Genomic DNA, 27,648 nt, shown 5'->3' with positions numbered 1-27,648 from the left:
GGGGCAACAGGCGGGGGCCCGCGTGGGCAGGCGCCTGCGGCCTCACTGCCTCTGGGCCGGGGTCTGCTGACTCGGCTTCTCGGGCGGGGGGCAGGGGGCAGGGGGCAGGGCCGGGCCCGGCCTCGCTGGGGGACTGGCTCCGGGGCTGCTGGCGGGCCACAGGCCCAGGCTCACCCTGTCCTGCGCGCAACCCACAGGCTGCCCAGGCTTTGGGAGTCTGAGGTCAGGGGGCTCGGGTTCGAAGGTCCCCCCTGTTTTTCCCTCCCTCAGTCCCGGTGATTGTCCTCCTGGACAGGTGGCCACTGTCCGCTGGCCACCCCCACCCTCCAATCTCTCCTGGTGCTAATTGTCAGAGGGTCACTCCAGCCACCGCCTGGCCCTGTCCTTGGCTCAGCACACCCAGTCACACAACCCTGCTCACCACTCATACACTCACACCCACACAATACATATGCTAACACACACTCAGAACCACACACACACACTCACACTCAGACTCACACACCACCACTCACACTCAGAACCACACACCACACACGCTCACACACTCACACTCAGAACCACACACTACACACGCTCACACTCAGAACCACACACTACACACTCACACTCAAAACCACACACCACACACTCACACTCAGAACCATACACCACACGCTCACACTCAGAACCACACACCACACACACACTCATACTTGGAACCACACACTCACACTCAGAACAACACACCACACACACACTCACACACACACACTCATACTTGGAACCACACACTCACACTCAGAACCACACACCACACACACTCACACACTCACACTTAGAGGCACACCTGGAGACTCATCAACTCAACCACGTCACACACAGACTCATCTGAGCAGGCACACACACGTAGAGGCACACACAAGCAGGTGGACACACACATGTACACACGCACCGTCTATGCTCACCCTCCTTGCCTCACAGCAGCCTTCTCCCTCCCCGGTTAAAGGGCCTGGCTCCTGCATGTCCCCCTTGCCTCCTCCAGGCAGCCTCCCGGACTTCCCAGACTGGACAGGCCCTCCTGTCCCCTCCGTGACACTCCTACCCTGAACGCACCGTCGTGGACAGACTGCCCAGTGGATCTCCAGACAAACCACAGGAAGCAGGAGGAGCCCGCAGCCGAGATTCCAGACCCAGGGGCTCTGCCCCGGGCCAGGTGTGGCCAGATCCAGCTCAGAGGGACCGGAGGGAGCCAGGGGTCACCCGGCTGCTGGTGCCGGGGGGGGCGGAAAGTCTCCAACCTGGCAGCAACAGTCCCCCCCCACGGTGGGCAGAGGCCCTGCTCCGATGCCCCTGCAGGGGGCACTGTGCGAAGGCCCGGCCGCCCCAAGGCCCCTCAGAAGCAGCCAGGCTGGTGAGTCTGGGCTCACACACAGGAGGGACAGTCCCTGGGCCCCCGAGGGGACCGAGGGGCTGCTGGCTGCCGCCCTCCCCCCACCCGCCGTCTGCCCCCAGCCCTGGCCGGGTGGGCTTCTGCCCCTTGCAGGGCTTGGTCACCCCCACCGAGGCTGGAGGACTCTCGGGCAGTGTTGTTCCACCTTCATAACCGCCCCCCCCCCAGCTTCTTCCCACCCTCCACTCTGCTCCCCTGCTCCTGGCTGGTGATTCTTCGCCCTTGTGGCCCCGTGGGAATACCCCAGAGGCCAGGGGGGCCAAGTGAGAAACACCGACACCCAGCTTAGCTTCTGTCTACATTTTGAATGAGGGGGAGGGGGTGGGTTTGGGACCACACCTGGCCGTGTTCAGGACGTGCTCCTGGCTCTGCACTTAGGGGTCATATGGGGTGCGGGGGGTCCAACCCACCTCAGCCGCATGCAACGCCCCCCCCCCCCCCCGTGCCTCTCCAAGCCGCCGGCTTCGCTTCCGAAACCACAGGCCTGACCTCGCAGGGGGCTGTGGGACTGAATACGGGGTTGTGGCTCATCGCAAACATTTGCTTTCATATTGATTTCTTCTTCGGTGGTGGTGGGTGGGTCATGCTCAGCGTTGCTCGGGGGCTCACTCCTGGTGGGCTAGGAGACCACAGATGGTGCTGGGGATCAAAGCAGGGTCTGCCAGGCAAGTACCTCATCCCTGCAGTAGCTCTCTGGCCCCATAACTTGAATTTCTTTATGATTTATTATAAACGTTGATTTACATCCCTATTTTATCTACTATGTATCCAGGGTCCTGTAGGGGTTTCCTGGGCAGAAGGGGGATGTGAGTGGGAAAGGGACTTGACAGCCCCATCTGGGTCCCCTGGGTCCCCCAGGGAGCTCCTCGCTCTTCCCAAGGGTCATTCCTCCCAGCCAAGGTTTAGATTACACATCGGTCCAGAGAGGCCAACCCACTTGCCCAGGGCCACACAGCAGGTAGCCAAGCGTGCCAGGACTGAAACCAGGTCCCTCTTTCTAATAATCTCCTGGGCCGCTTTCCGCAGTGGCTGGCCCCAGCGGCGCGGGCCTGGCAGGTAAGCTGCGCGGCAGAGCTACTCAGAAAATCCTGCATTAATGACCCCCGCTTTACAAGCCTCCAGCTGGGGTTTCATCACAGCCCCAGACCTGGAAAGTTTGCATAATCCTGGAAGGTGCTGGGTTTCAGCTGAAGGCCGAGGGGGCCCCGCTAATTGGATGCGCGGCCCGTGCTGTAAATCAGACGGAGCCCGGGCACCTCGGCGAGCTCGGTCCCCAAACAAGCACGGCGTGTCTTTACGGGACTGCCGGCCAACCAGGGCCCAAGGCCCTCCCTGCAGGCCGGGTCCATAAATCTGCTCTCGCGCCAGAGAGGAGCCCGTGTGTCCTCCAAGTCCAAGGCAAACAGTCGACTGGCGCTGCTCCTGGCCCAGCCCCAGGGGCCGGTGGGGGCCCCCCTGCACTCAGGGAGCCTTGGAATATGGTGGGCGTAGGGCCCCGGGGCCCCGGCAGTTGTCACTGAAAGGGCAGGGGCCGAGGCCATGGCAGGCCCGGAGGAAAACTGCGGCGAGTCACACTCCATGAACCTCCAATGGACAGAGCGTTCCTAACCACCAAGTCAGAGGTGGGGAAACGCAGGACCCCCGAGGCCACCCCGGATCCACACAGACGGCCGACGTGGAGGTCCGGTTTGCAGTAGCACCGTTGTGCTCCAAAGGCCCTTTCCATGTCCATGGACCTGGTTGTGGACAGGTGACAGAGATGGCAGCTGTCAACCCAAGCCATGCCCCCAGGAGAGAGCAGTGCCACGTGGTTACGAGGGCACCGTGACCAGTGCTCACGCTGGGGTGGCACCAGCTTCCCAGAGACGAGCCCACAGAGTTGGCGGAAGGGACCAGCAACGGAGTCCTTGCACCCCTGACCCAGGAGCCCCTTTAAACATGTGGGACGCCCGCAGCCCACCCACCAAGACCCTCGCAGGACACAGTCGAGGAATCAGAGGCTGGGAAAGTCTCTGCAGGCGCGCGCTACCCGGGGGACAGAATTCACAGCCGTGAAGGAGACACAGAAAGGGCCCTGGGCAGCAGAGCTGTGTGGACCCGGGCCCCGGCGTGGAGAGTGACTCACAGGGGACAGGCTCATGCCCCCACATCCTCAGGACCCCGCCAGCCTCCAAGGCATCACCAGCTGGTTGCCTGTAGCACCAGGCAGGCGGGTGAGACTCCGTAAGAACCACCTCCTACCCTGAGCTTGGGGACCTGTGGGTTCAGGGCAACCCGATTCTTTATCCCCCCAGCTTCTAGCAAAAGCAAAGACTATTTCTCTAGGGTCAGCCCAGCCAAGTGGGGTGTCCAGAGCCAAAACCAGGCGCCCACCCACAGCACAGGGCACCCACCACACAAGGAAACCAGCGGCTGAAGGGCTGAAGAAGGACCCCCAAAGTGGACCCTCCATCCACCCACTGGCCAAGGCTTTTTGATTTAAAGGCTATCAGACCTAGAACTGAAACCAATATTGGTGAAATGTTCAAAGAAATACCAGATGCGGCACCAAACTTGAGCAAGTAGCAAGAGACTCAGGAACCACCCGCGAGCTTTGAGATGGATCAGGTAGAAATCCACATCAAAGAGAAGCCCCAGAAATTAAGGACAATTGCTTAAAAGATGCTTAAAAAGTGACAGTGAGTCCAACAGTTCATTAGACATGGCAGAAACGAAAGAACTGAAGCAATTTCACAGAATTCGAAAGAGAAGGAAGGGCCAGGAGCGGCTCAGGGACAGAGCCCAGAGGGCTGGGTCTGCTTTCAGGGGCTGGGTTCCCCAGACCACAAAACAAAGAAGAACCAAAATGGAACAGCAGCTAGGAAAAGAGAGACATGGCAGAAGGAACCACAAGGCAAAGGAGGTAGGGAAGGAGAGGGAAGAGGAGAGGAAGAAGAGAAGAAAGGAAGGAGAGAGAGAGAGAAGAGAGAAAGCATAACATACCACTAGGGAAAGCCTCTTAGAAAAGGAAAGAGAATAGAACAGAGAAAAGCATGAAGATATAGTGGCTGAGATTTTTTTCAGAGCTACAAAGAGAGTAAGAGAAGAGAGAGAGAGAAAAAAAGAGAGAGAGCTACACCTTTTCATAATGAAGATTCCAATCACCAAAAAGTCAGAATATCTTTTTTTAAAAGACAGAGATGCAATACTTTCTTTAAAATACAATTAGCCAACAAACACTTCCATGAGGGAAAAGCAGTCAGGGACAGTGACGTAGATTTTCAAGATGCTGACAGAAAGTAATAGTCAACCTTAAGGGATGGGGTTGCTTCGAAACTGTTTTTGAAATGAGGACATAGAACACAGGTATTGAAAAGACCCAGTGAGGGTGCCTGACTCGAGAACCTTCCATAAGGAGGTTCTGTAAGAAAGACAATGACTTCTGAAGAAAGGTCTGAAATAAAACGCACAAGAATGAATGACGTGCAAATAAATCTGCAGATATGTGCCAATCAAATGTTGTCTTACAAAGCAATAGGGACTTCTGGCCTCGCATGCTGGGGGAGAAGGCAGCTGAGATAGAGAAGGGACCACCAAGTAAAGGGTGCTAGGAGGGCCCACTCGGGATGGGAGATTCGGGCTGAAAGTAGACTATAGACCGAACATCCTGGCCACTTAATACCTCTGTTGCAAACCACAACACCCAAAAGGAGAGAGAGCAAAAGGGAATGCCCTGCCACAGAGGCAGGGTGGGGTAGAGGGAATGGGGTGGGGGTGGTGGGAGGGATGCTGGGACCATTGGTGGTGGAAAATGGACACTGGTGGAGGGATGGGCACTTGATCATTGTATGACTGAAATGCAAGCACAAAAGTTTGTAAGTCTGTAACAGTACCTCACGGTGATTCACTAATAAAAAATTTTAAAAAATAAAGCAACAGGGACTTCTAATGTGTGGAATTAAACCAAGAACATTAGAGTACTGTGCAACAGGAGGATTTAGGTGTGCATGGTGTGGTGTGGAGACGGTGTTCTAGGTTACTTACATTCCCGGGGAGTAGAGGGCATTCATTTTAGGGGTCTTTGGCTTAAGAATATATCAGAAAGATGCAAAGGCAATCACTGAAAATAAAAGGATTGGAATTGAAAACTTCCAAATTAGAAGGTGGGTAATGAAAAAAAATTCTCATTGGGCTGAAGGCATAGTAGAGTAGGGAAGTTCTGGTTCTACCATGGCACCGTTCATGGCCCCTCAAGCCCTGCCTGAGCACAGATGGGTATAGCCCAAACCACACACACACACACACACACAAAAAAAAAAAAAAAGCAGAAAAAGAAAAAACAATTTTCAAAAAGGCAAATAAGACAGAATAAACAACAAAAAAGGAAACACAATAAAGAAAGCAAAATGGGGCTGGAGTGACAGTCCAGGAGGTACGGCTCTTGCCTTCCATGGGGCCAAGGTCAGTCCCTGGTGTCCCCAGCATCCCATAGCCCCGAGCACTGCCACGAGTAATTCCTGAGTGCAGAGCCAGGAGGAACCCTTGAGTATCACTGGGTGTTACCTAAAACATAAGAAGGAGAAGGAGAGGGAAGACAAGGGGGAGGAAGAGAAAGAGAAAAGGCAGTAAAAAGCAAACTGTAATAAGGTATCAGAACTATGCCTCAATATATTAGTAATCACACTGAAATTAACTCTAACATTAGACAGTATCCAGTGTGAAATAAAGAAACAAAGCAAAACAAAATTTTAAAAATCACATCTACCAGTTTTTGCTAGCTAGAATAAACATACCTAAAGCATAAAGACACGGAAAATTCTATGTTAATTAATGAATAAGGAAACATATGCCATGCCAGTGTTATCCCATACAAAATTGGTATGACCATATTAATAGAGATAAACTTTAAATTTGAACAAAAAGCAATTGCTATTATCTAATGGTAGCATTAAAGAATTTCTAGAACCCTAATGATATTGCAAATATTACGTAAATGTACAGCCTGCCATTCCAATAGATTTCAATGCTTTTCTCTCAATTATTAATAGGTCAAACAATGAATAAACTACTTAAGTACAGTAATTTTGAAAGCACAAAACTTTTGATCTATTGAACAAAAATAGAGTATGCACATTCTTCTCAAGCACGTATCGGTCATTTATAAAAATCTGTCTTGTTCTACGTTATAATGGCTAATATCATACAATAATGTTCTCCAACCACAGTGAAATTGAATTAGAACTCAATAACAAAAAGGGAAAAATATTTTTCCTATGTTTGGAGAATCAAAGACTCACTGGATCAATCAAAGCATCACAATGGATATTTAAAATACTTACTTTGAACAATCATGCCAACACTACATATAAAAATTCCAAGATGCAGTAAAAGTAGCATTAAAAGAGAGATTTATTTTGAACATATTTATTATAGCAGAAGAAGAGAAAGCCTGAAAATTAATGTCAAGGCAACCCATTTGAGAAAAATACATCAAAATAAACTTAAAAATATAAAAGAAAGAAGAAAATAAATATAAAAGCAGAAACCAATGCATTAGAATGCAAAGATATAATAGAAAGGAACAACAAAGCTAGGAATTATTTCTGGGAAAGCCTAAAAGACAAATATCTGGGGAAATGAAGAAGACAAAAGGGGAAAAGTCACCAAAGAGTATATTATTAGGAAGTTAAAAGAGAGGCAGAACTACAGATCTAGCGAAGATATGAACAAATGAAAGAGGACATGATGTGTATTGTATGCAATGAATTTAAAAACATACATAAAATGGACAAATTCCACGGGTGGGGGGAGGAAGAACTGACTTCAGAGGAAGTAGAGAGCTTTAATAATTCTATGCCAATTAAAATAAGTGGCACAGCAGTTTAAAATCTTGCCACAAAGGTAATGGTAGACTCAGAGTTGAATAAGGAAGTTTCGAGAACACAGCGTTTCAGTCTTCAAGGACCAGACAAGAGAGGGATATTCTGACTTGTGCTGTGAGGTCAATCACGTCCCAGTACCAGAATCAAACAAGGAGAGCAGGTGAAAGGACAACCACAGGCACAAACGACTCAGGAACACAGACCGGAAAAGTCCTAAACTTAATGACACGCACACAGGAAAGATAATACACCAGGACCAAGTGGAATGGATCCTGAGAGTGTGAGAATGAATTTCATAGCAGAAAGACCTAGAAATCTAACTGCCATGATTTTATATATATATATGTATATATATATCAAAGTGCTCAAACCTTATACAAATATACTGTATATATCCTCAACTGATTAAAAAAGACCATTTAATAAAATTATAATATTCGTGTATTTTCTGGCAAGCTACCCGTGGCATATTCGATATGCCAAAAACATAACAAGTCTCACAATGGAGTCTTTTCTGGTGCCGGCTTGAGGTAATCGATGAACAAGGGGATGACAGAGCTACAGCACTACTGTATATATGTCACACCCATAAGCCACCTCCTGCCGGTGCCAGGTAATCTCCTCTTCAGCCACCCTCCAGAACTCTCAGCTGCTTCTCCCAGAAGGGAGCATAAAATGAGGCCCCCATATGCCATCAGACTCGGAGACAGCCTGTTTCCACTTGGGGCGCCCCAGAGGGGGCAGGTGAGAGCCCTCCCTGCCCCAGCCGACCTCCACTACCCAACTGCTGCCACGCTCCAGGCTGCTTTCCACATGCTAGGGCTGAGCCTCACACACAAGTGAACATATTGCTGGACCACGCAGCCGCAAAGACACATCATTACAGAGGGAAATATATGTATGTGCCTCTCAGAGAGCCCAGCAAGCTACCAAGAGTATCCCGCCCGCATGGCAGAGCCTGGCAAGCTCCCCGTGGAGTATTTGATATGCCAAAAACAGTAACAATAACCTGTCTCATTCCCCTGACCCTGAAAGACCCTCCAATCATTGGGAAAGATGAGTAAGGAGAGGCTGCTAAAATCTCAGGGCTGGGACAGATGGAAATGTTACTGGCGCCCTCTTGAGTAAATCAATGAACAATGGGATAACAGTGATACTGCGATACTGTATGTATCCTCAATTGATTAGAAAAGATCATTTACTAAAATTACAATATTTATGTATTTTTTAAAGTTCATAGTAGATAGCTAGTTAGATAAAAGAATGCCATGAAAAGGTAAGGATAGTCCTTTTAACCATACCCTTTATTAGCTAACACAATAAGACATGGAAATTAAAAAACAAAACAAAACATTGTTCCCATTTTTGGAGGTGACATGCTTATCCATGAAGAAAACCCAAGAGAAAGGACCCAGACAAACCCACCTCCCAGAGCTAATTAATGACGACAGGCATAATTAGTTTGACTGCACCCCACTGCATGTCACAGGTACAGCATCTGTTAGCAAACAGGGCTCATGTGGTGGCCGGCACCAAACAAGTCCACTTGGACCCTTCATACAACATGTGTCCACTTCAAGTTGGGGGCCCATTTTGGAAGTGAAGGTCCCTTCAATTCTACGGAGGCTGAAAGAAGTGAAGAAGCTTCAGAAGAAAAGCTGGAAGCTGGCAGAAGTCCAAGGAGAGATGCATTCTCCATACACCAGCAGATTCTCCACACACAGGGGCAAAGTCACGGAGCAAGTGAGCTGCAGCCGGTCCCTGATGGCGGTGCTACACTAGCAGAGTGTCAGTGCAGGTGAAGCAGTATGAATTGGAAGTAATTCCACCTAGGACATCCTAGGACATTCACTCTCTTGTTTGCAAATGCAGTGTATGAGTTTAGGCTGAAGCCAGTACTCACTGACTGTTCTGAAAATTCTAGTTCAAGAGTCAGGCTGAGGGGCTGGAGCGATAGCACAGCGGGTAGGGCGTTTGCCTCGCATGCGGCCGACCCGGGTTCAATTCCCAGCATCCCATATGGTGCCCTGAGCACCGCCAGGGGGAATTCCTGAGTGCAGAGCCAGGAGTGACCCCTGTGCATCACTGGGTGTGACCCAAAAAGAAAAAAAAGTCATCAGGCTGAATCCACTCTGCCCATTATGTCAATGGAACAACAGAGCCCACTGCTGAAACCCATTGCTTAGGAAAAAAGCAATTTTTTCAAAATGTTACTGTTCCCCCCAAAGACTGGAAACCTAAGAGCGATGATAGAAATGTGTAAGAAGACGGAGTTGATTCATGCCACTAACACGACACTCAGGCTAAAGCCCCGTGACCAAGGGGTGTTTTCAACTTCCCAAACTTATGATTTGAGAATGACATGTTGGAAAACTAAAGTTGCCATAAGTGGGGTAAGTGGGGATCCCTCTGACGGTCGGGGGTAGAGTAAATGGAAAACCTCTCGCAAAGGCGTCACTGTTTCAGGTGCCATAAGAATAACACTTGGGGGAGGTTAAAATACCAACATTAACAGAAATTTGGAACAAGTTAATTCTAGTCCTCACGGATGACTTTGAGGGGTTCAAGACTTCAGTGCATTGTAGATGTGGTGAGAACAGGGAAAGAAACACAGCAAGAAGGCTGAAATACCACCACACTAGGTCGGACTTGAAGAGACGGAGAGCTGCTTCTTATGGATGAGCAAAGACCGTGGTCTGCTCCGAGGGAAAACACTGTGAGCACCACTGAAATGTCGACCAAGGATTTCGAAAATGACCTAAATATGGCTGATAAGGCAGTGGCCAGGTCTGACTTCAACTATGAATGAAACTTACAGTGGAGAGCATTAAAATGCTAGTGAACAGCTTCCCATGCCACCGAGAAATTATGGACAAAGGAAGGAAGAATCCACTGACACGGAAAAAGAATCACTCGCTTTATTTGAGGACCCCCCAAACTTGACCAGTCACCACCCTAATAGATCAGCAGGCATCAACGCTGAGGTAAGACCCTCTACCAATAGAAAGCTTCTGATTACTGAAGTCTCAGGTAATAACAGAAGCACTTTCGAGCATTCAAGTTTTTTTTTTCCTTCTCAAGGACTTACTTAGATGAGAGCCTTGGGTGAGCTGGCTTTGTACGAAACAAAAGGCAAAGGTGATCAGTGTCAGACAGCACCAAAGCAGGGTAAAGAGATGACATCCAGATCCATGTCCAGTTAACACTCTCCATACATATTCCCTGCCTTTGAGACACTCTAAACTTCTATCAGCTAGCCTGTCCACTGAAGAGAAAAGAATGTAAAATAGTTATTGCCAACATTATTTGAAAAATTTTGTGTAAGGTGTGTAAGGCAGTGATTCAATAGGGCGTAATATGTGCCCTTGACTTTTAGTGACACGACTGTTGGGGTCTTCACCATAAAATAGTTCACTAAAGTATTTTTAAACTTGAAGTGTACACATGCTTTTTAGACAAAATGACATTTCAATTTGGCATTAACTGAGCCTCCGTGTGCAGTGGAAGATCAAGAACCAACCTGTGCTTGCTTTATTGCAATGGGCACCTTAACTGCAGTGGTTCCTCAATATCTCTGAGATGCAGAGAAGATTCCCACTGTCTCACTGTCACTGTCTCACTGTCATCCTGTTGCTCATCGATTTGCTCGAGTGGGCACCAGTAACGTCTTCATTGTGAGACTTGTTGTTACTGTTTTTGGCATATTGAATACACCACGGACAGCTTGCCAGGTTCTGCCATTTGGGCGGGATACTCTCAGTAGCTTGCCGGGCTCTCTGTGAGGGGCGGAGGAATCAAACCTGGGTTGGCGGCATGCAAGGCAAACGTCCTACCTGCTGCGCTATCTCTCCAGCCCTCAGAAAGGGTTAATATGTACAAGTCAGTTACTTTTCTATATCCTGGGAGTGAACAAATAAAATCAGTAACACATGACCACTCACTTACATTAGCATCTCCTCAATGAAATACGTAGGCGTAACTATGACAAAATATGTACAAGACCTACACACAGAATACGATAAAACTGTGATCAAATAAATCAAAGAACTAAGAAAAGGGTAAGAGATCTATGTTCATGGAACAGCCAAAACACTGTTGAAGGAGAAGAATCAAATCACAGCATTGATGCCATCCAACTTCAAGGCTTAATCGAGGGCCAGGGAGACCGTTTAAAGGCCGAGGGCGGATGGCTGGCACGCACTGGGTCTAATCCCTGGTACCTGCAGCGCCAGTGGGGATAGCTCTGGTGGCCCCCAGCACCACGGCAGCTCTGCAGCGAGCACAGAAACAGGAGGCCCTCTGAGCACTGGGAGCCCTGCCCCTCCCCCCATAGGCCTATTATCCAGCCACACTGTGCAAGGCAGTGTGGTGCTGGCCAAACAACAGGAAAACAAGCAAATGCCACAGAAACAAAGAACCCAGAAACAGACGAATGCAATACAGTCAAGGAATCTTTGACAAAGGAGAAGAGGCAATTAAAAAAAGAAAAACAACACTTTTCCAAAACTGGTGTTGGAACAACGTTCACATGCCAAAAAAGAAAAAATCTAGACCCAGACTGTGTACCCCTCACAAAAATGAGCTCTAGGGGCCGGAGCGATAGCACAGCGGGTAGGGCGTTTGCCTTGCACGCGGCTGACCCGGGTTTGATCCCCGGCATCCCATATGGTCCCCCAAGCACCACCAGGAGTAATTCCTGAGTGCAAAGCCAGGAGTAACCCCTGAGCATCGCTGGGTGTGACCCAAAAAGAAAAAAAAAAAGAGCTCTAAGTGGCTCGATCGGACACCGGAGTGCAAAATGCAAAAGGACAGAATGCCTAGAATCTATCAGGAGGACATCTTGGTGACTCCAGGGCTGGTGACGGTTTTCACGTCATCGCTGGGCTGCAGCCCCGGCAGCGCTGGGCAGGGGGCACGCGGTGCCCGGGATCAAACGTGGGGGCTTCCGTATTCGAGCCACGGTCTCTGCCACGGCCGCCACATGCCCCCAGGCCTGGTGGCGACAGGGACGATTCCAAAGGGAGGGTTCCCTGAAAGAGCAGCTACATCATCCCAGTGAAACTCCTGCTCCACCAAGGACACTGTGCAGGGAATGAGAAGACGGACGACGGGCAGGAAGAACACGTTTGAAAAGTATCCACCTGACAAGGTGCGATCACCCACGCTATGCCGGGGGTGCTTCCCGCCCAGCACTTGGAAGTGGGCGGGCGGCTCCGACACCTTCACCACGGGAGATGTTCGGGTGGCAGACGAACGGACCTCTGGAAAGGTGCCCGACAGCATGCTGTCAGGCTGCTCCACAGGGAAGCAATGAAGCAAGGACCACCGGGAGCGCTTAGAAACGGCCCAAACCCAAGACACTGACCACGGAGGGGCTGGGGAGAAGCAGGAAGGCGCGGGCTCTGCTGAGAACCCCTTCGGGAAGGAGTTTGGGAGTTTGTTTCTTGATAAAACTTGGCCAACTGTTCAACCACCCTCCCCTCTGGTCCACCACAGGCTCCTTCATCCTTACTCTAAAGAACCGAACATTCACCGCTGCGCAGAGACCTACACATGGGGGGGTCCAAGGAAACCGTATTCGTAATTGCCTCCTGGACGCCCTTCAGTGGATGAAGTGGGGGAAACATCCAGAGAGTGGAAGACGATTTGGTTCTCAACAGACACGAGCACTTAAGCCGAGGGAGAACTTTAAATGCACGTGGCTGAGTGAAGGGGACCAACCTGAAAACCCATGCAGGCTGGGGTTCCAGTGGTGCGACAGCCCGGGAAAGGAAAAATAGACTTCGCGATTGCCAGGGTGCAGGAGTCCACAGGAGGGGGTGAAGCGTGGAGCACAGACAGCATTTAGGGCAGCGAAACGATGCTATGCATGACGGCGGATATGTCCCTGGGCCATTCGCCACCCCAGAGCTGGGCATCGGGGCGGAGCTCAAGGAAACGAGGGCCTCTGACGGGGTGAGCAAGATGAGCGTGCCTTAGCAACGGGCCATGTTCATTCAGGATGCTGACCGGGAAGGGGGAAGCCCATGGGAAGGGGGGAGGGGGGAGGGGGAGGGGGAAGTGGCCATGCGGGAACTCTCTGTACTTTCCACTCCATTTCGCTGTGAACCTAAACCTGCTCTCAAAAGGAGAAAGTCTATTTTTAAAAAACGGCAACGGCTTTTATCTCTGAGAAGGTACCTACCGAAATCCTACGGGAAACATTATACTCAACAGTTAAAATGTTAGAAGCATTTAAAATCCGGAGCAAGACAGGATGTCTACTCGCCTTACTTCTTTTCTGAGATAAAAGCCATTTTACTGCCAGGCACACATTCTGATGAAACTCTCCTCACCCCCCCTGCCCCCGCCCAGGGGTCCAGAGAGGACAGGAAGAATGTTCACGGCCACAGGCCGAACTGGCACAAATGCCCACCCAGAGACGTTGGGATCGCTGGCACCGCACAGTCCCACACGGTGAACGAACCGGGGCTGCACGCCACAGCGGGGATAAACGCCCCAGCACGTGGAACGAGGTGAAGATGACGGCCAGGGCCAGGACAGCATGAGACTGATCTTTCACAAAGTGTGAAGCCAAGCCCAAACGGAACAAGAGGCAGAGCTGTGACGAGCCTCGCTGAGGGGAACCAGAGGGTGTGTGGGAGAGGAGCGGCCGTGGGCCGGCAGCTCCCGGGGCTGCCCTGAGCACTGCATTCTTCCAGCCTCTGCGTGCGACCCGCCCCCCCCAGACCCAGCAGTGCTCGTGGGTCGTTCCCTGTAGGGGTCTCCCCGCCGCAGGTGTCACGGGGGGTGGGGGGACTCTTCCTAGTCCTGTCCGAGGGGTCCGGCGGCCCAGGGGCCGTCTGCACTCCGGGAGACCCTCAGCCATGTCTGTGACAGAGTCAGGGCTTGGGCACTCACGGTCCTCATGCTCAAAGGGACAGGCCATGGCAGGGGAACCTCAGGCCCACACCTGGACCTTGGGGCTAGGAACAAACCTCCCTGCCCCCAACCCCGGAAACGGGAACTGCTCCTGCCCCACCCAGCACAGCTTCCCACCCCGTTTCTCCTGGGGCTTGAACAGAAATTCCCCCCGAGTCTGCTTCTGGGTCACCCACCCACGCTGCCTCCTGAGCTCACCAGCCGGTGCTCCTGAGGACCTGGAAGCCTCAAGGATCGGAACTTCCCTGAAGCCACCGGCCCTGCCTGCCCCGGGGCTCACCGGGAGGCTCCAAGCCCCCCCCCCTCCGCCCCTCAGGACTGGGAGATGGGAAGGAGGACAGCTGGTGCCGAGGCAGCCCCGGAAGCACCCAGCCTGCCTGGCATCCGAGCCTCCCTCCGGCGGCACCCTTCACGGGGACCCCGCGACTCCCTGCCCCCCACCCCGCCCGCTGCAGGGCTCACGGGAAGGGGTGACGAGCAGAGGAGAAGGGAGGCATGCAGCCAGGGGCCACCCACCCGGCCCCAAGTGCTGGCTTCCGCAGGGGACCCCTCCATGCCACTCCCCCAGGGGCAGGGCGGGCGCCCGGCTGGCTCGCACGGCTTGTCAGGGCCTCAGCGGGCACCCTGGCTCGGCGGGAAGGGATCCTGGGCCAAGCGCCCTCCAGCAGCCTGGAGCGATCTGGAGAAAAGGGTCGTTAAAGCCTGGGAAAGTGCTCGCCGCCTCCTCCAACTGGCACCGCGTCTGCTCCACAGCGGGAGCGTGGCGGGGGTTTCCGCGGACGCCCTGGTGCCACCGCGTGCGTGTTGGGCACGGGGACACACCCGAGTGCCCCCGCGACCGTGTCTCCCATGCACGGGCTCCGTGGCCTGAGCACCAAGCCTGGAGGGTCCCGGCCTCGCCCTCCCCCTTCCCTACACGCCCTCCCCCCTCCGGCCCTTCCCCCACTCCCAGGGGCTGCATCGGGGGTTGGACCCGGGTCCCCCTCCGGAGCAGGACTCCTGGCTGGGAGCCTGGCGCTCAGCACAGGCAGGGCCGAGTCAGGAGCCAAGCGTCGCCGCCGCTGTTCTCAGGGGCTGCGGGCGCTGGCCGGGGCCAGGGCAGGACTCTAACCAGCCTCCCCACCCCCACCCCTCCGCCCGCCCCGCAGTCTTCCTGGCCGCTGCCCCCTGCGTGCTCGCCCGAGCCTGCCTTTCTGTGGCTCTCCCTGCAGCCTCCCCGCGGGGACAGTCTGAGTTCCCGTCTGCTCAGAGTCGCCCCGACACCTCACAGGCGCCCCCGGCCTCCCCGTCCTCCGCATCCCATCCCTCCCGCCACTCAGCTCTGGGCCCTGTGTCCTCACTCAGCGTCTCGGGTGCGTGGCACAGCCCCGCAGGCTCCGGACGGAGCCCCCTCTGCACGCCCTGGGAGTCAGCACCCAGCCCTGCCCTCTGTGCCCATCACTGCCAGCCTGGCAGCCACCCTGCTGCCGGGCGTCCTCACTGGGGGGATGGGCCCCACGGCAGGGAGCTGTCCCGAGGATGAGGTGGGGGAGGGGAACCCTGACAGGCAACCCTGAAGGGGCAGTGGCAGCGCCCAAGACGGGGCAGAGCCAAGTGCTGCCTGGGGCGTGGGGTGGGGCGCCCGGGCTGTCAAGTAGCTGCCCTGGGGTGACCGTGTCCCCCCTCGGATTCACTGCACCCATCGTGGCAGGCCTGGTGCTCCCAACAGCCCTGTCTGCCCCAGTGGAGCCCCCAGGCCCGCGGCCCCCATCCCCTCCACTCACCTAGCCTCATCCACACCACGTGCAGCCACTCACTGTGGCCTTCCCGGGCTCAGGGGTCCGACTACGCCCTGTCTCCAGGCCCCCGGACGCCTCCCCCCACCACACACACCTTCCAGGCAGGGCTTTCAGGCAGGGAAGTTCCCAGCACCCCCCAGGGAGCAGCCTTGGCCATCGTTAAGGCCATGCCAGTCCCGCGGTGTTGTCTGGGTAACGCACTCAGCTCTGGAGCACAGGGTCAGCTGTGGCCTTGCACACTGCCCCACGTCCGGGCCAGGTGCCAAAGGGTACGGGGTCCCCAGATGCTTGTTTCCCCCCGGGAAGCACTGTTGAACACAGGCCAACAGCGCCCACGAGAATGGGCAGCCTGGGGGAGGGGCGGCTGAGAAGGGCACTCTGGCTCGGGTGCTGACGGGTGAAGAGGAGTTCTCTGGGCAGGTCACGGCCTCCTGAACAGAGGCACCAGTCAAGCCATGGCCCAGAAGAAGGAAAAGGTCAGGAGGGCACCAAAGCCCTAGGAGTTTGGGAGGGAAGTGGACATCCAGGGACCTCCCTGGGGGGCCCACCTTCTTGGGCGTCCATGCCCTGCCTGGTTACAAGGATGGACAGAGAATGGACACCGCCCCTCTCAGGAGGGACCCCGCAAGGCCGTACTCGGTGCCCACTGGAAGCTGGTCTGTGCCCACCAGGGCTCTCCTGCAAGACCCGCCCCGCCAGCGGGTGCTGACTCCCCTCTCCGCCCCGGGTTACTGCAAGGAGCCACTGGTCTCCCCGCTCAGCTCAGGCGCCACCCAGCCCCGGCAGGTCCGCAGGGGCCGGAGGGCCCACCGGGGACGGCCGGGCACTGACTGGGAGACAAGCACCTCCACTGTCCCCCACGGCTCCTGGCGGCCAGGCTGGCTTTGGTTCCCACCAGACCCCAGGGCCCTGCGGGGCCAGCACACAGCAAGTGGCAGGGCGGGGCTGCCAAAGGAGTCAGATCTGCCTATGACGGGCGTCTGTGGATGGTTCTTGGCCTGGGAGGGGGCAGGGGGGGCAGCCGGCACAGACTCTGGACTCAAGCAGCCCTGGGCTCTCATCTGACCCCACGATGCTCTTGGGGCCTGAACTTGGGTATGACATGGCTGCCCTTTCCTGATCTGTGAAATGGGCACAAGAATCCCCATCAGAGAGAGCACAGTGGGTAGGTCATTTGCCTTGCATGTAGCCGACCCAGATTCCATCCCTGGCACCCCACACGGTCCCCTGAGCCTGCCAGAAATGATTCCTGAGTACAGAGACTGGAGTGAGCCCTGGGCATTGCTCAGAGTGGCCCACCTTCCTCCCTCCCCCCACCCAAGGAAAGAACTCCAGCAGCATCAGAAGGGTTGGACCCTGAGGCAGGGAAGCATTACGTAACTGTCCCTCCTGCTCAACACACCTGAGCTAGTGCTGCAGCCAGGAGGCCCCCGGCCCTCCCCTCCAGGCCCCCGGCCCTCCCCTCCAGGCCCCCCTTGTCCAGCAAAACGACGGTGCGAGACATCCCACAGCCCCGCCACGAAAAACACAGCCGTCAGCCTAGTTTCACAGACTCACAACTAAATCTCCAAAGAGATGCAAGCCAGGCCACCAAAACTCACCAGTCCCTGGCTGAAAACTCTGAGGCACCTTAGAAGGGGGCGGGCGAGTCCCCTCCCTGAGGCCCCACCCCCGCCCCCGCCACCTTGCCAGGGGCCCAACTCCACTGCCTCACAACCGTCACTTTGGCAAAGGCGCCAAACTGACAAGACTCCCAGCCAGTTCTCACGCTGCAAATTCTGAGGTCTTCCTGGAGGGGGAGCAGGCAGCGCCCCCACACCCCGTCCTTCCGGAAGCCCAACCAGCCCCACCCGCACCCACAGCCGCTGCATGTGAACTCCTGGGCCCACCCCCGAAGGCCCTGGGGGTTCTGCAGCGACACCCCCCACCTCCACAGGCCCCGCAGCCCAGCAGGACTCACCGAGTCCACCAGCAAAGTAACAGGATCCAATCAAGCTCCACAAACAGAGGCTCAAGTCACCGCAAACAGCTCAGAGAACCCTCCCACTAGGACTTAACGACCCCAGGGTGAGAGATAGCAATTTTCACAAATTTTTTTTCCCCTGAGTAATGTTTGATAATTCCATTAGCTGCTTAGTGGTAACAAGTAATACAATATAAAGGAAATGATTTGGTGCCCGCTAAGGGGGCAGGCGGGCTTCAGGGGTGAAGGTAATGAGGACAATCGGGGGGGGGGGGTCATGCTGGTGGAGGGGTTGAGGTTGGACCACGGAGTGCCCAAAAGGATTGTGCAATGAACAACTTTGTAAACCACACTTAAATAAACTTAAAAAAAATATAAAGGACTGTGAGCTACCCAGCAACGGTCTTCTATGGTGTCAAGAGCTCATGACAGGGCTGGAGCAACAGCACAGCGGGGAGGGCCTGTTGCCTTGCACGTGGCCGACCCGGGTTCGATTCCCAGCATCCCATATGGTCTCCCTGCTGAGACTGACCTTCCACCCGGGGCGACTCCCTTGCCACCCCTCCACGCCCAGGCCCGCCCGGGTTGCTCAGGGACTCAGGTCGGGCTGGCGGAGCTGCAGCCCTACCTGCCTCACCCGCACTTCTGGGGCCCAGGGCCTCCTGGCAGTTGCAGGAGGGGCAGCCGGGGCCTCCGGGCAGCTGCACTGAGGTGCGAGGGAGCCTGCCAGCTCCTCTACCTCACGCCAGGCGCCCCCCTCCGCCCCGCCGATGGGAGTGTGGCCGCAGGGCAGCCTGTCCATCTCCCGGGAGCGGAGGCTGCAGGAGCCCCAGCACCAAGGCTGCCACGGAGTCCGGGAAGCCTCAGTGTCCTCTCGCGTGAGTCCCCGGAAGGGCTCCCGCCCGGGACTCCTGGGACGGCTGAGCTGAGAGCCGGGGGAAGGAGGGCGACCGCGGCTCCCTCTGCCACTCCCGTGAGGCGGGCCACAGTGGTCCCCAGCGCAGCTGGTGCCAGGCCCTGGTCCAGGGGCCCCGGACGGGCACGCTGCACCCGCCCGGCTGCCTTCCGTGCGAGCTCCCGGCGCTGGAGAAGCTCTTCCCCCGCCCAGGGCCACTGCTGCCGAGGGTGCTACTGCTTCAGAACAGCCCGAGCTGGCGGGAGCCCTGCCCGCACACTCGCCTCTCCAAGGACAGTGCTCCAGTCGGCTGGATTCTGCACCGTCGGGCAGCCCGGAGCCCCGCCATGCGGAAGAGTGGAAGGAAGAGAGCAGGAAGCCCGCCTCTGTGAAGGCTCGGGGCGCCGTGGCGGTGTTTGGGCTGGACATCCTCTTGCTATCGTGATGCAAACGCAATCCCAGCTTTACTAAGGCTGAGCGGGACCGCGGTCCTACCGCAACACGATACTGCAAGGAGGTCAGGGGGCTGCTTCTGGCGGCAGGGATGGGCACAGAGAGGGCCAGGCGGGGGTGGGCTGTGCCGTGTACCCCACGCAAGCCCCAAGCCTGTGGACTGAGACTGGAGCACAGGGGACCCGTTCCTGGCGGCAACTCCAGGCCCCTCGAGGCCCGCCCGGGGCAGCGTTCACAGGCTAAATGCAAGTCAGCTGCAGGGGCCGGGGAGGCGTGGGATGGGCGAGGAATAGAAACAAGGCTGCGGGAAAGTTAATCAAAGGATTAGCTGCTATGTTAGCCACTGACTCCCCCACCACAGGGTCTCATCTATTTCCTGTCCTCCAGAGGCCCCGGGTCCAAAATCCCTTTGTCTATCACAGCACAGGGGAGCCGGCCTGTCCCGAGACGCGCATCATCTCCCAGGGCAGGGAGCCGTGCGGGAGCTGGGGTGGGCGCGCGGAGAGCGGGGAGCTGGGGTGGGCGCTCTGCTCCGTCCGCAGACCGGGCCCGGGGAAGCCTGGTCTGACACACGGGCCCCCGCGGCTGAACGGAGCTCAGTACGAACCAGTGCCGCCCGGCTGAGGCTCCGGCCCCGCGGGGCCTGGTGCTGCTCCCTCGCCCCCGCCAGGCTCCGCGGACCTGCTGCAGCCCAGGCTGAGGCCCGTCTCCAGCGACGCCGTCTCTGCAAGTCTGTGTCTTGCCCAGACGCGGGCTCTGGTGCCTCGACAGGGTGGTCAGGGGTCTGCGTGTGTGGGCGTCCTGGGGAGTGGGCACCAGGACCAGATGCCTAGAGGGGCCAGAGAGGCCTAACCAGGCCTTCTCGCGGTGACAGGCCGGGCCAGCAGCACCGTCCAGTCTGGGCCCGTCACCCCGAGCACCTTCTCAGGAAGCGTCCAGGCAGCACGGGTGCAGGGCAACAGCTCGAACCTCCCCTGCCCCAGGACGCCCTCGGGGCTGCCCCCCAGGGCCTTGGCTGCCCCCGGCCCTCCTCCCCACGTCTGGCTCCCCTAGCCCTGGCCGGGAGTGCCAGTGGGCAGCTCCAGGTCCGGGCTTCAGAACCACACACAGAGGGGCAGGAAGAGCCGGTGCAGCCCGGGGAGCCCCTGGCAGCCTGGCGCGGGGCAGGGCCCAGGGCCGCCGAGCCTGTCCGCGTCACCGGGCCGCTCTGCTCCCCACGTTTCCTGGGGCAGGGAAGGACAGAACCGACCCCTCAGGGCCCTCACCCCACGTCCCACCTGGTGACTGCGGGATGCTGGAGGTCTCACAGGGGGGCTGGCACAGGCAGAGTCAGGCCACTGGGGGTCCAGTGCATGAAGCCCCACCACACCCCACACACACCTCAGTAAGGCCACCAGCGGGTGGTGGGGGAAGCGGCTTAGCCACGGTGGGCTCGTGGCTGCGGGTGGGGGGCGACTGCGGGAGCCTGAGTCTCCCAAAGCCCAGGCCTGTGCTGGCCACTGGCCGTCCCCTCCCAGGTCGGGACACATGTGCCACCAGGCCCAGACGCGGAGACCAGGGATGGCAGCCTCCAGTCTCCCTCAGCCGCCCTGGGCCCATGGGCACCGTCAGCAGGCTCCAAGGGGCTCCCGCACGGCCACTCTCTCACCACCATCGTCCAGACCCTGCCCGCCCCCCGCCACCCCCTCACGCCGCCGCCTCCGTGGAGCCGAAGGGCACGTCCAGCCGGACGTCTGCACCCAGTCCACACGCAACGGGCCGGGGCCGGCGGCTGGGGGGCTCGGGGCTCCGGGCTGGCTGCAGCGGCTCCCGCGTCCCCACCGGCTGGCCAGGACACTGTGCAGACACCGAGGGGCACCCACGGCACCCTTCCCGGGAGCACCCCCCACCCCCATGGGACGGGGGCTGAAGCCAGAGACACACCGTGCTGCGACATTGGACCTGCCAACCAGAGCTTCCATCTCTGCCCCCCCAGCCCAAGGGGGAGCAGGGGCTCCACCTCTCCCCTCCGGGTGGGCAGATCAGGCCCTGCCAAGTGGACACGGGGGGTAGGACCCATGGCGGGGGCTGAGGAATCAGAGAGGCGGACCGTGCCCTGCTGTCTGAGAGAGCCCCCACTGCAGCGAGCGGGAGGGAGGAGAGAGAGGAAGGGAGAGCGAGAGAGGGCGAGGCGGAAGGAAGGAGGGAGACAGGGAGGGAGAGAAAGAAAGTGGGACAGGGTATGAGTGTGTGTGTGTGTGTGAGAGAGAGAGAGAGAGAGGGAGAGGGAGGGAGAGAGAGGGAGAGAGGGAGAGGGACAGAGAGAGGGGGAAAGGGGGAGGGAGAGAGGGAGGGATAGAAGGAGAGAGAGAGGGAGGGAGAGAGGGAGTGGAGGAGAGAGAGACTTGGGTGGTGTGTGGATGAGAGGGGGAGAGGGAGAGGGAGAGGGAGAGGGAGAGGGAGAGGGAGAGGGAGAGGGAGAGAGAAACGGAGCCGCGTGGTGTACATGTGAGAGGGAGCAAGCGAGAGCGTCAGAGGCCTGGATGGTGTGTGTGTGTAGGGGGATGGTACACGCACACGTGTGTTTGTGTGTTTGTCCCCCCGAGTGACCTCACCCCTGCGGGCACTGCCAGTGCTCTGTGACCTTGGCCTCCCCCGAGCCCCGCCCTCCCAGCACAGAGCCCGCCTGCCCAGCTGAGGCAGGCGTGGAGGAGAGCGAGCCCCCGCCCTGGGCCCCCCCCACCTCCGGGCTGGCCAGGCCCGCACTCACCATGCACTTGTTGGGCTTCTCGCCCGAGTGCACACGCATGTGGATGAGCAGCTTGTAGCGGGCGTTGAAGGGCTTGTGGCGGCGCACGCAGCCGGCCCAGAAGCAGGTGAAGTCCTCGCCCTTGCGCTGGTCGATGTGGCTCTTCTCGATGTGCCGCACCAGCTCGTCCTGCTGCTCGTAGGCCGCGCCGCAGTCCACCCAGCGGCAGGCCTGCCGCCCGGCCGCCCGGCCGCCCAGCCCCAGGCCGCCCAGGCCGGGCAGGGGGTAGGGGGGCGGCAGGCCCTGCTGGGGCGGCCCGAAGAGCTCCGAGAACTCGTCGGCCGGCTCCTGCTTCAGGAAGGTGGCCTTGCGGCAAGGGTCCAGTGGCCCGCTGTCCACTCGGCCGTCCAGGGAGGTGGGGCTGGGCCGCACCCGCTTGGCTGGGCCCCCCAGGTCTCCCGGCAGCGGGGGGCTCCGGAGTCCGTTCACGCAGGTGACCAGCGGGCTCTGGGAGGGGCGGGGGGCCGGGGGGCCGTCGGGCGCAGCCGCGGAGCTGGGGGGCACGCCCAGGAGGCAGCAGCGCTTCAGGCCGCCCTCGGGGAGGTGGGCTTCGGGCGGGGGGCCCAGGCCAGGGCCGGGCTCGCTGCCCAGCAGGTAGCAGGAGGCTGCGGCGCTGGCCAGGTCACTGTGCAGGCCGGGTGCTGGCGGGGCCCGGCGGTGGGCGGCCAGCGTGGCCCGAGCTTCCATCATGGAGCGGTAGGCGGGCAGGGACTCCTGCTTGATGTGCGGGGCGGCGGGGAGGCCGCCGTTCACGTAGGCGGCGGGGGGGTGGGGTGACCTGGAAGACAGGGGCAGGGGGCTCTGAGGAGCCCGACACGCCCTCCGGACCCTGCGGGGAGGAGCAAGCACACCCGTCTCGCGGGACCCAGCACCCACCCAGAGAGCCCCGGGATTCTTTGAAAGTGGGTGGCTCTGTGCAGCCTCAGAAAAGACCAGAGACCCAGGAGGAGGGTGGGCCGGGGGCAGAGCGCACGCCGACAGGCACGAGGCCCTGAGTGTGGCGCCCAGCCCGGCCCGCCCCCGCAAGCACTGCCAGGCGAGGCCCTGGGGGGCCCTGCGCATCCCCAGACCCCCACCCCGAGCCGCCGTGTCCACACACTGGCAGGTGGTGCAGGGGGCTGGTGCCCGCCAGAGATGCTCTTATGGGGGGGGGTGCCAAACCCTGGAGATCACTGGGCCGTCTCTAAAAAAGTAAAACCGAAAGCACAGCCGCTCGTCCTGTGCTTGCATTCCTGAGCCTGGCAGGAGTGGGCACAGAAAGGGCAGGGCACTGGGCAAACATCGGTCTGGAGAGCGTTGGCTGTCGGCGCTCTACCAGCTCTCTCTCACCTACCACCTACGTGCGCTCTCGCCCACCCTTCCTGCCCGTCGCCCATCCCTCCTGTCTGCTCTATCCATCACCAGCATCTATTATCCGTCTGATCTATGATCTTGTCCCTGTCTGCCCGGCAGGCGCCCGGGACTCCCCCCTACACCCCCCGCCGCTCCCCTCTCCTCGGGCTGGTGGCTGCCTCCTGGGGCCTGGTAGGAAGCTTCTCTAGCAGACTCAAGGGGTGACGTGTGCCTCAGAGGTTCCCCCCCGGAAAAACCCCCGACAGTCCGGGGCAAAGTCAGAGCCTGATGTGCTGAGTTTGGAGACGGGGCGTGAGGTGGGGAGTCCGTGAAGTGAGGCCGGGTGGGGTCCCGACCCTGCAAGCCTGGTCTCTAAGAGGAGACATGTCCCCCAGGGGCCACCCGCAGGGAGAGAGAAGGTGTGCGAGTCCAGGAGGAGGCCACCCGCCGTGCCAGTGCCCAGGGTGGGGCCCCCGCTGGGACCAGCTGCCTGAGCACGCACCGCCTGAAACCAGACTCGGGACCACTGTGCCACTGTAGCCGACCAAGTGGAAATGTGCCCGATCTGCTAGGGGCCCCCAGGGGTCCTGGGGACGGAGGTGAGGGGGTGGGATACCCGATGCACGCCCCTCCCATCAGCAGGGAGGGGTCTGGCATGGCCTGAGCTGGTGCTGGGCTGCCTGCCCCGCCCATCCCGCTGCAATCCCACCTCCCGACCCCCGAACACGGGCGTCCATCTGGGCACTCCTGAGTCCCGGCCAGTCCTGGCCATCTCCCCCACCCCACGGCGTGAGGCCCAGAGCTCCCACCGCCGGGCTGAGACGTACCTGCTCGGGAGGGGGAAGTGCAACAGCCTCTCGCAGGCCGGGGGGTGGGCCCGGGGCGGCGGGGTGCCCGCCGGGAGGAACAGGCCCTGGCAGCAGGTAGGGCTGGGGCCCTCGGCCAGGTCCAGGTCCAGCAGGCTCTTCTCTGGGCCGGGGGTGCAGTGGCCATGGCTCCCGTTCACTAGGCAGAGAGAGAGGAGAGCGTGAGGGGGCTGCAGGGACCCGGAGTCCTGGGCTGCTGGGACGGAGCCTCTGGGTGCCCCACCGACCGACCGACCCCCGTGGCACTGGGGGCGCCCACGGGAGCCCACCATCACCACGGGGCCCGAGACAGAGCCCCAGTGCCAGGAGATGCTGCACACCAGCGGGGAGGTGCCCCCCCCCCCCCGGCAGAGCTGCCAGTCATGGCACAGGAAGCCCCTCTCCGTGCCAGCGGTCTGTCAGGGATCCACATGTCACCTGCTGTCATCTGGAAGGGGCCTGGCCATAGGCTGGGCAGGCGGCAAGGTCCATGCCGCCCAGAAGGCAAGTGAGCAGCATTGACACTATGCCGGTGCATGTGTGCAAACACGTGTGCACACACATATGTGCACTGTGTTCATGTGTGTGCATGCAAATGTGTGCATATTGTGATGTGTGTCTGCATGAGTATTAATATATGCACATGCGTATTATGTGTGTACATACACAGTGCATCATGCAGTGTTTGCATGTGTGTGTGCAGGCATTGTGTACATATGTGCATGTGGATATGTGTGCACACCTGTGTGTATGCACATGAACATTTGTGTGCGTGAATGTGTGCATACGTGTGTTTGCGTGTTTATGCAGTTATGCGTGCATGTGAATGTGTATATACCTGTGTGCATGCACATGCATTTGTGTGTACGTGCATGTGTGTGCACATGTGCATGCATTGTGTATGTGTGTGCATGCGAATGTGTGTACACCTGTGTGCATGCACATGCACGTGTGTGTGTGTGTGTGTGTGTGTAAGGAAGAAGATCCCTCTCCAAAGCACTGGTTCCGGTTACTGGCCTGTCTCCTGCTGTGGGTTTCAGCCCCCAGAAATACGCAGAAATCCCACACCTGCCCCCACTCTCCACGCAGTGATAGCGGCTGTGCCACGCCCAGTCACTGGTGTTCCGTGAAGCTTCACTGAGGCACTAAAGGGAAACCAGGCCTGGAGGAACTATAGAAAGTGTAAGAGCATGGGGCTGGGGAGGAGCACAGGGCCCCAACAGGCGCGGGGCCCGGCCCCATGCTCAGCACCACCTGCCTGCCCCAGCCTTGCTGGGAACAGCCCTGGAGAACCCCACACACCTCCGCGTGTGGGGCCTGAGCAGCAGCCCCGCCCTCGGGCCTCCCCTCCCCCGGCGGGCGGGGTGACCCAGAGTGGCCGGCATGGCTCAGGGCGGGAACGGAGAGCACCCTGGAGTGCCAGGCGTGGCCACGGAAGCCACTTCCCCTTTCTGGCTCACTCCCAGGGCAAGGCGGGTCCATCTGGGACAGTCTCCCCGCTCCGGCCCGCCGCTGGGCAGACTTGGGCTCAAGCAAAGTGGACGTCTGCGTGTGCCTCAGTAGTCCCCAAACACAGCTGTGGCACGGCCCTGCCCAAGCTGCCCCCAGCCACGAGGGCCACCGAGCCAGGTCCCGGATGCCAGACGGGGCTCTGAGAGTGGGCACGCCAGCCCCTCACGGGGCCAGACCAGCACCCCGACAGCGTCAAGCGCCCCCGTCATCAACAGGACTGCCGGCGCAGAGCAAGGAGACCATGGCGGTGGGGGGAGACCAGAACACGGGCCGCGGCCCAGCCTGCAGGACACGCGCCCCGGCGATCCCACGGGCCCCTGGACCGGCTGCCCACGGGAGGGAGGAGGAGGGCGGGAGGAGGAGCAGGACCGGCCCCAGGGTACGGAGGAGAAAACAGAGGTGCAGGGATGTTCCAGGCTCGACCAAGATGACGCACCGAGACGTCTCCCTTGGGGCTCAGACCAGCCCCACCCGCCTGCGTCTGCATCTGTGCCAGGAAAGCCGCCTCTGAGCCCCGGCGCCGACCCCTCCCCGCCTCGCGCACCCCACAGCACCGCCCAGCCCACCTCAGGCAGCCCCCAGGCCCGTGCCCACCCATGACAGCTGGAGGACTTGCCCCAGCCCCTCGGGGGCCGCACCCGGCCTGCCTCAGGACAGTCTGGAGAGGGCCGGGCAGGGGGGTCCCCGGCCAGCACGCGGGGAAGCCGGGTGGGCACGTGCAGGGGACCCCCTCCCAGCAGAGCCAGCTCGGGTCCTGCGGGGACAGACGCCCGCTCCCCCTGGCCGCGCTGCCCCGGGGCCGGCCCCTCACAGGCTTACTTTTTAATAACTTGGTCGTTTTTTAATTAAAAAGCAATCCCTGGTAACATGTGCGCGGCCCGGGGTAATGAGAGCCGGCTGCCGCTCGCTTGCGTCCGCCTCTGCTCGCAGGCCTGGCTGCCCGCGTCGCCTCGGCACGCCATTTTATTGTCCCACGGAGGCACGGCCTGGGCCTGGGCCTCAGAAAACTGTGGCTAATTTTATGACCATTAATAGCTTTTGGAGCAGAGAGCACTTCATCATCGCTCGGCTGCGCGGGGCGTTCTCCCAGCGCCCGGCCCGGGCGGAGGCTCTTCTCAGCGCCCGCCACGGCCCGAGGGCCGGCAGGGGCCTGCTGGGTCCCTCGTTCCTCCTGGGCTGGGGGCCAGCGGGCCTGGGAATGTTCCGGGGAGCCCAGAGCCCTCAAGGTCTCGCTCCTCAAGCTGCCCTTCCAGAAGGTTCCAGCCCGACGAGGTGGGCACGCAGAGGTTTGGGAGACTCGGGGCCTTTGGCCAGGCTCACGGGCCACAGTTCGAACCCAGACGCCCGGCTCGGCACCATCTTCCCGTCCTGTTCCTTCTGAGCCAGCGGGGAGCAGTGGCCCCATTCCACCCCCAGGACCCCCCCCCATCCCAACTGGTCAGCACACTAATGCGGGTGCAAACGGGCTGAAAAGCCACGACTGCAAGGAAGGTCAAGTGGAAGAGGCGGGGGCAGTCCACCACCACCGGGCAGCAAGTCCCAAATGCCGGGCTCCTTGGTCCGGAGAGGTAGCACAGTGGGTAGGGCACTAGCCTTGTATGCGGCTGGCCTAGGTTCGATTCCCAGCATCCCATATGGTCCTCCAGACCCCGCCAGGAGTGACCCGTGAGCACAGAGCCAGGAGTCATCCCTGACTGAGCACTGTCGGGCGTGTCCGTCACCACCACCCCCCAAATCCCAAATGTCCGGTTCCACAGGAGACCGCCGGGGATATGCCTGGGGACAGACACGCAGGCAGAGGCGCAGAGGAGCAGCCGAGTGGCCCCCAAGCCACACAGAGGGCCGGGGGCTGAGCTGAGACACAGAGC

At 58.7% G+C, this 27,648-nt stretch overlaps 1 protein-coding gene across 1 annotated transcript in view; it reads right to left on the bottom strand.

The window, feature by feature from the left end:
• The window catches only part of GLIS1 (GLIS family zinc finger 1), a 178,027-nt gene that overhangs the window by 38,939 nt on the left and 111,440 nt on the right, over positions 1-27,648 (bottom strand). Inside the window, exons 3-4 of the mRNA XM_055139597.1 lie at positions 24,251-24,428; positions 22,053-22,869 (exon numbers count right to left, since the gene is read on the bottom strand). Of these exons, the coding sequence (XP_054995572.1) occupies positions 22,053-22,869; positions 24,251-24,428 (995 nt within the window). The remainder of the gene's footprint in view (positions 1-22,052; positions 22,870-24,250; positions 24,429-27,648) is intronic.

This window comes from Sorex araneus, chromosome 5 (genome assembly GCF_027595985.1).
Source record: "Sorex araneus isolate mSorAra2 chromosome 5, mSorAra2.pri, whole genome shotgun sequence".
Taxonomy (NCBI): Eukaryota; Metazoa; Chordata; class Mammalia; order Eulipotyphla; family Soricidae; genus Sorex; species Sorex araneus.
Note: the sequence above shows the minus strand (reverse complement) of the source record. Positions and strands in the feature narration are given on the sequence as shown.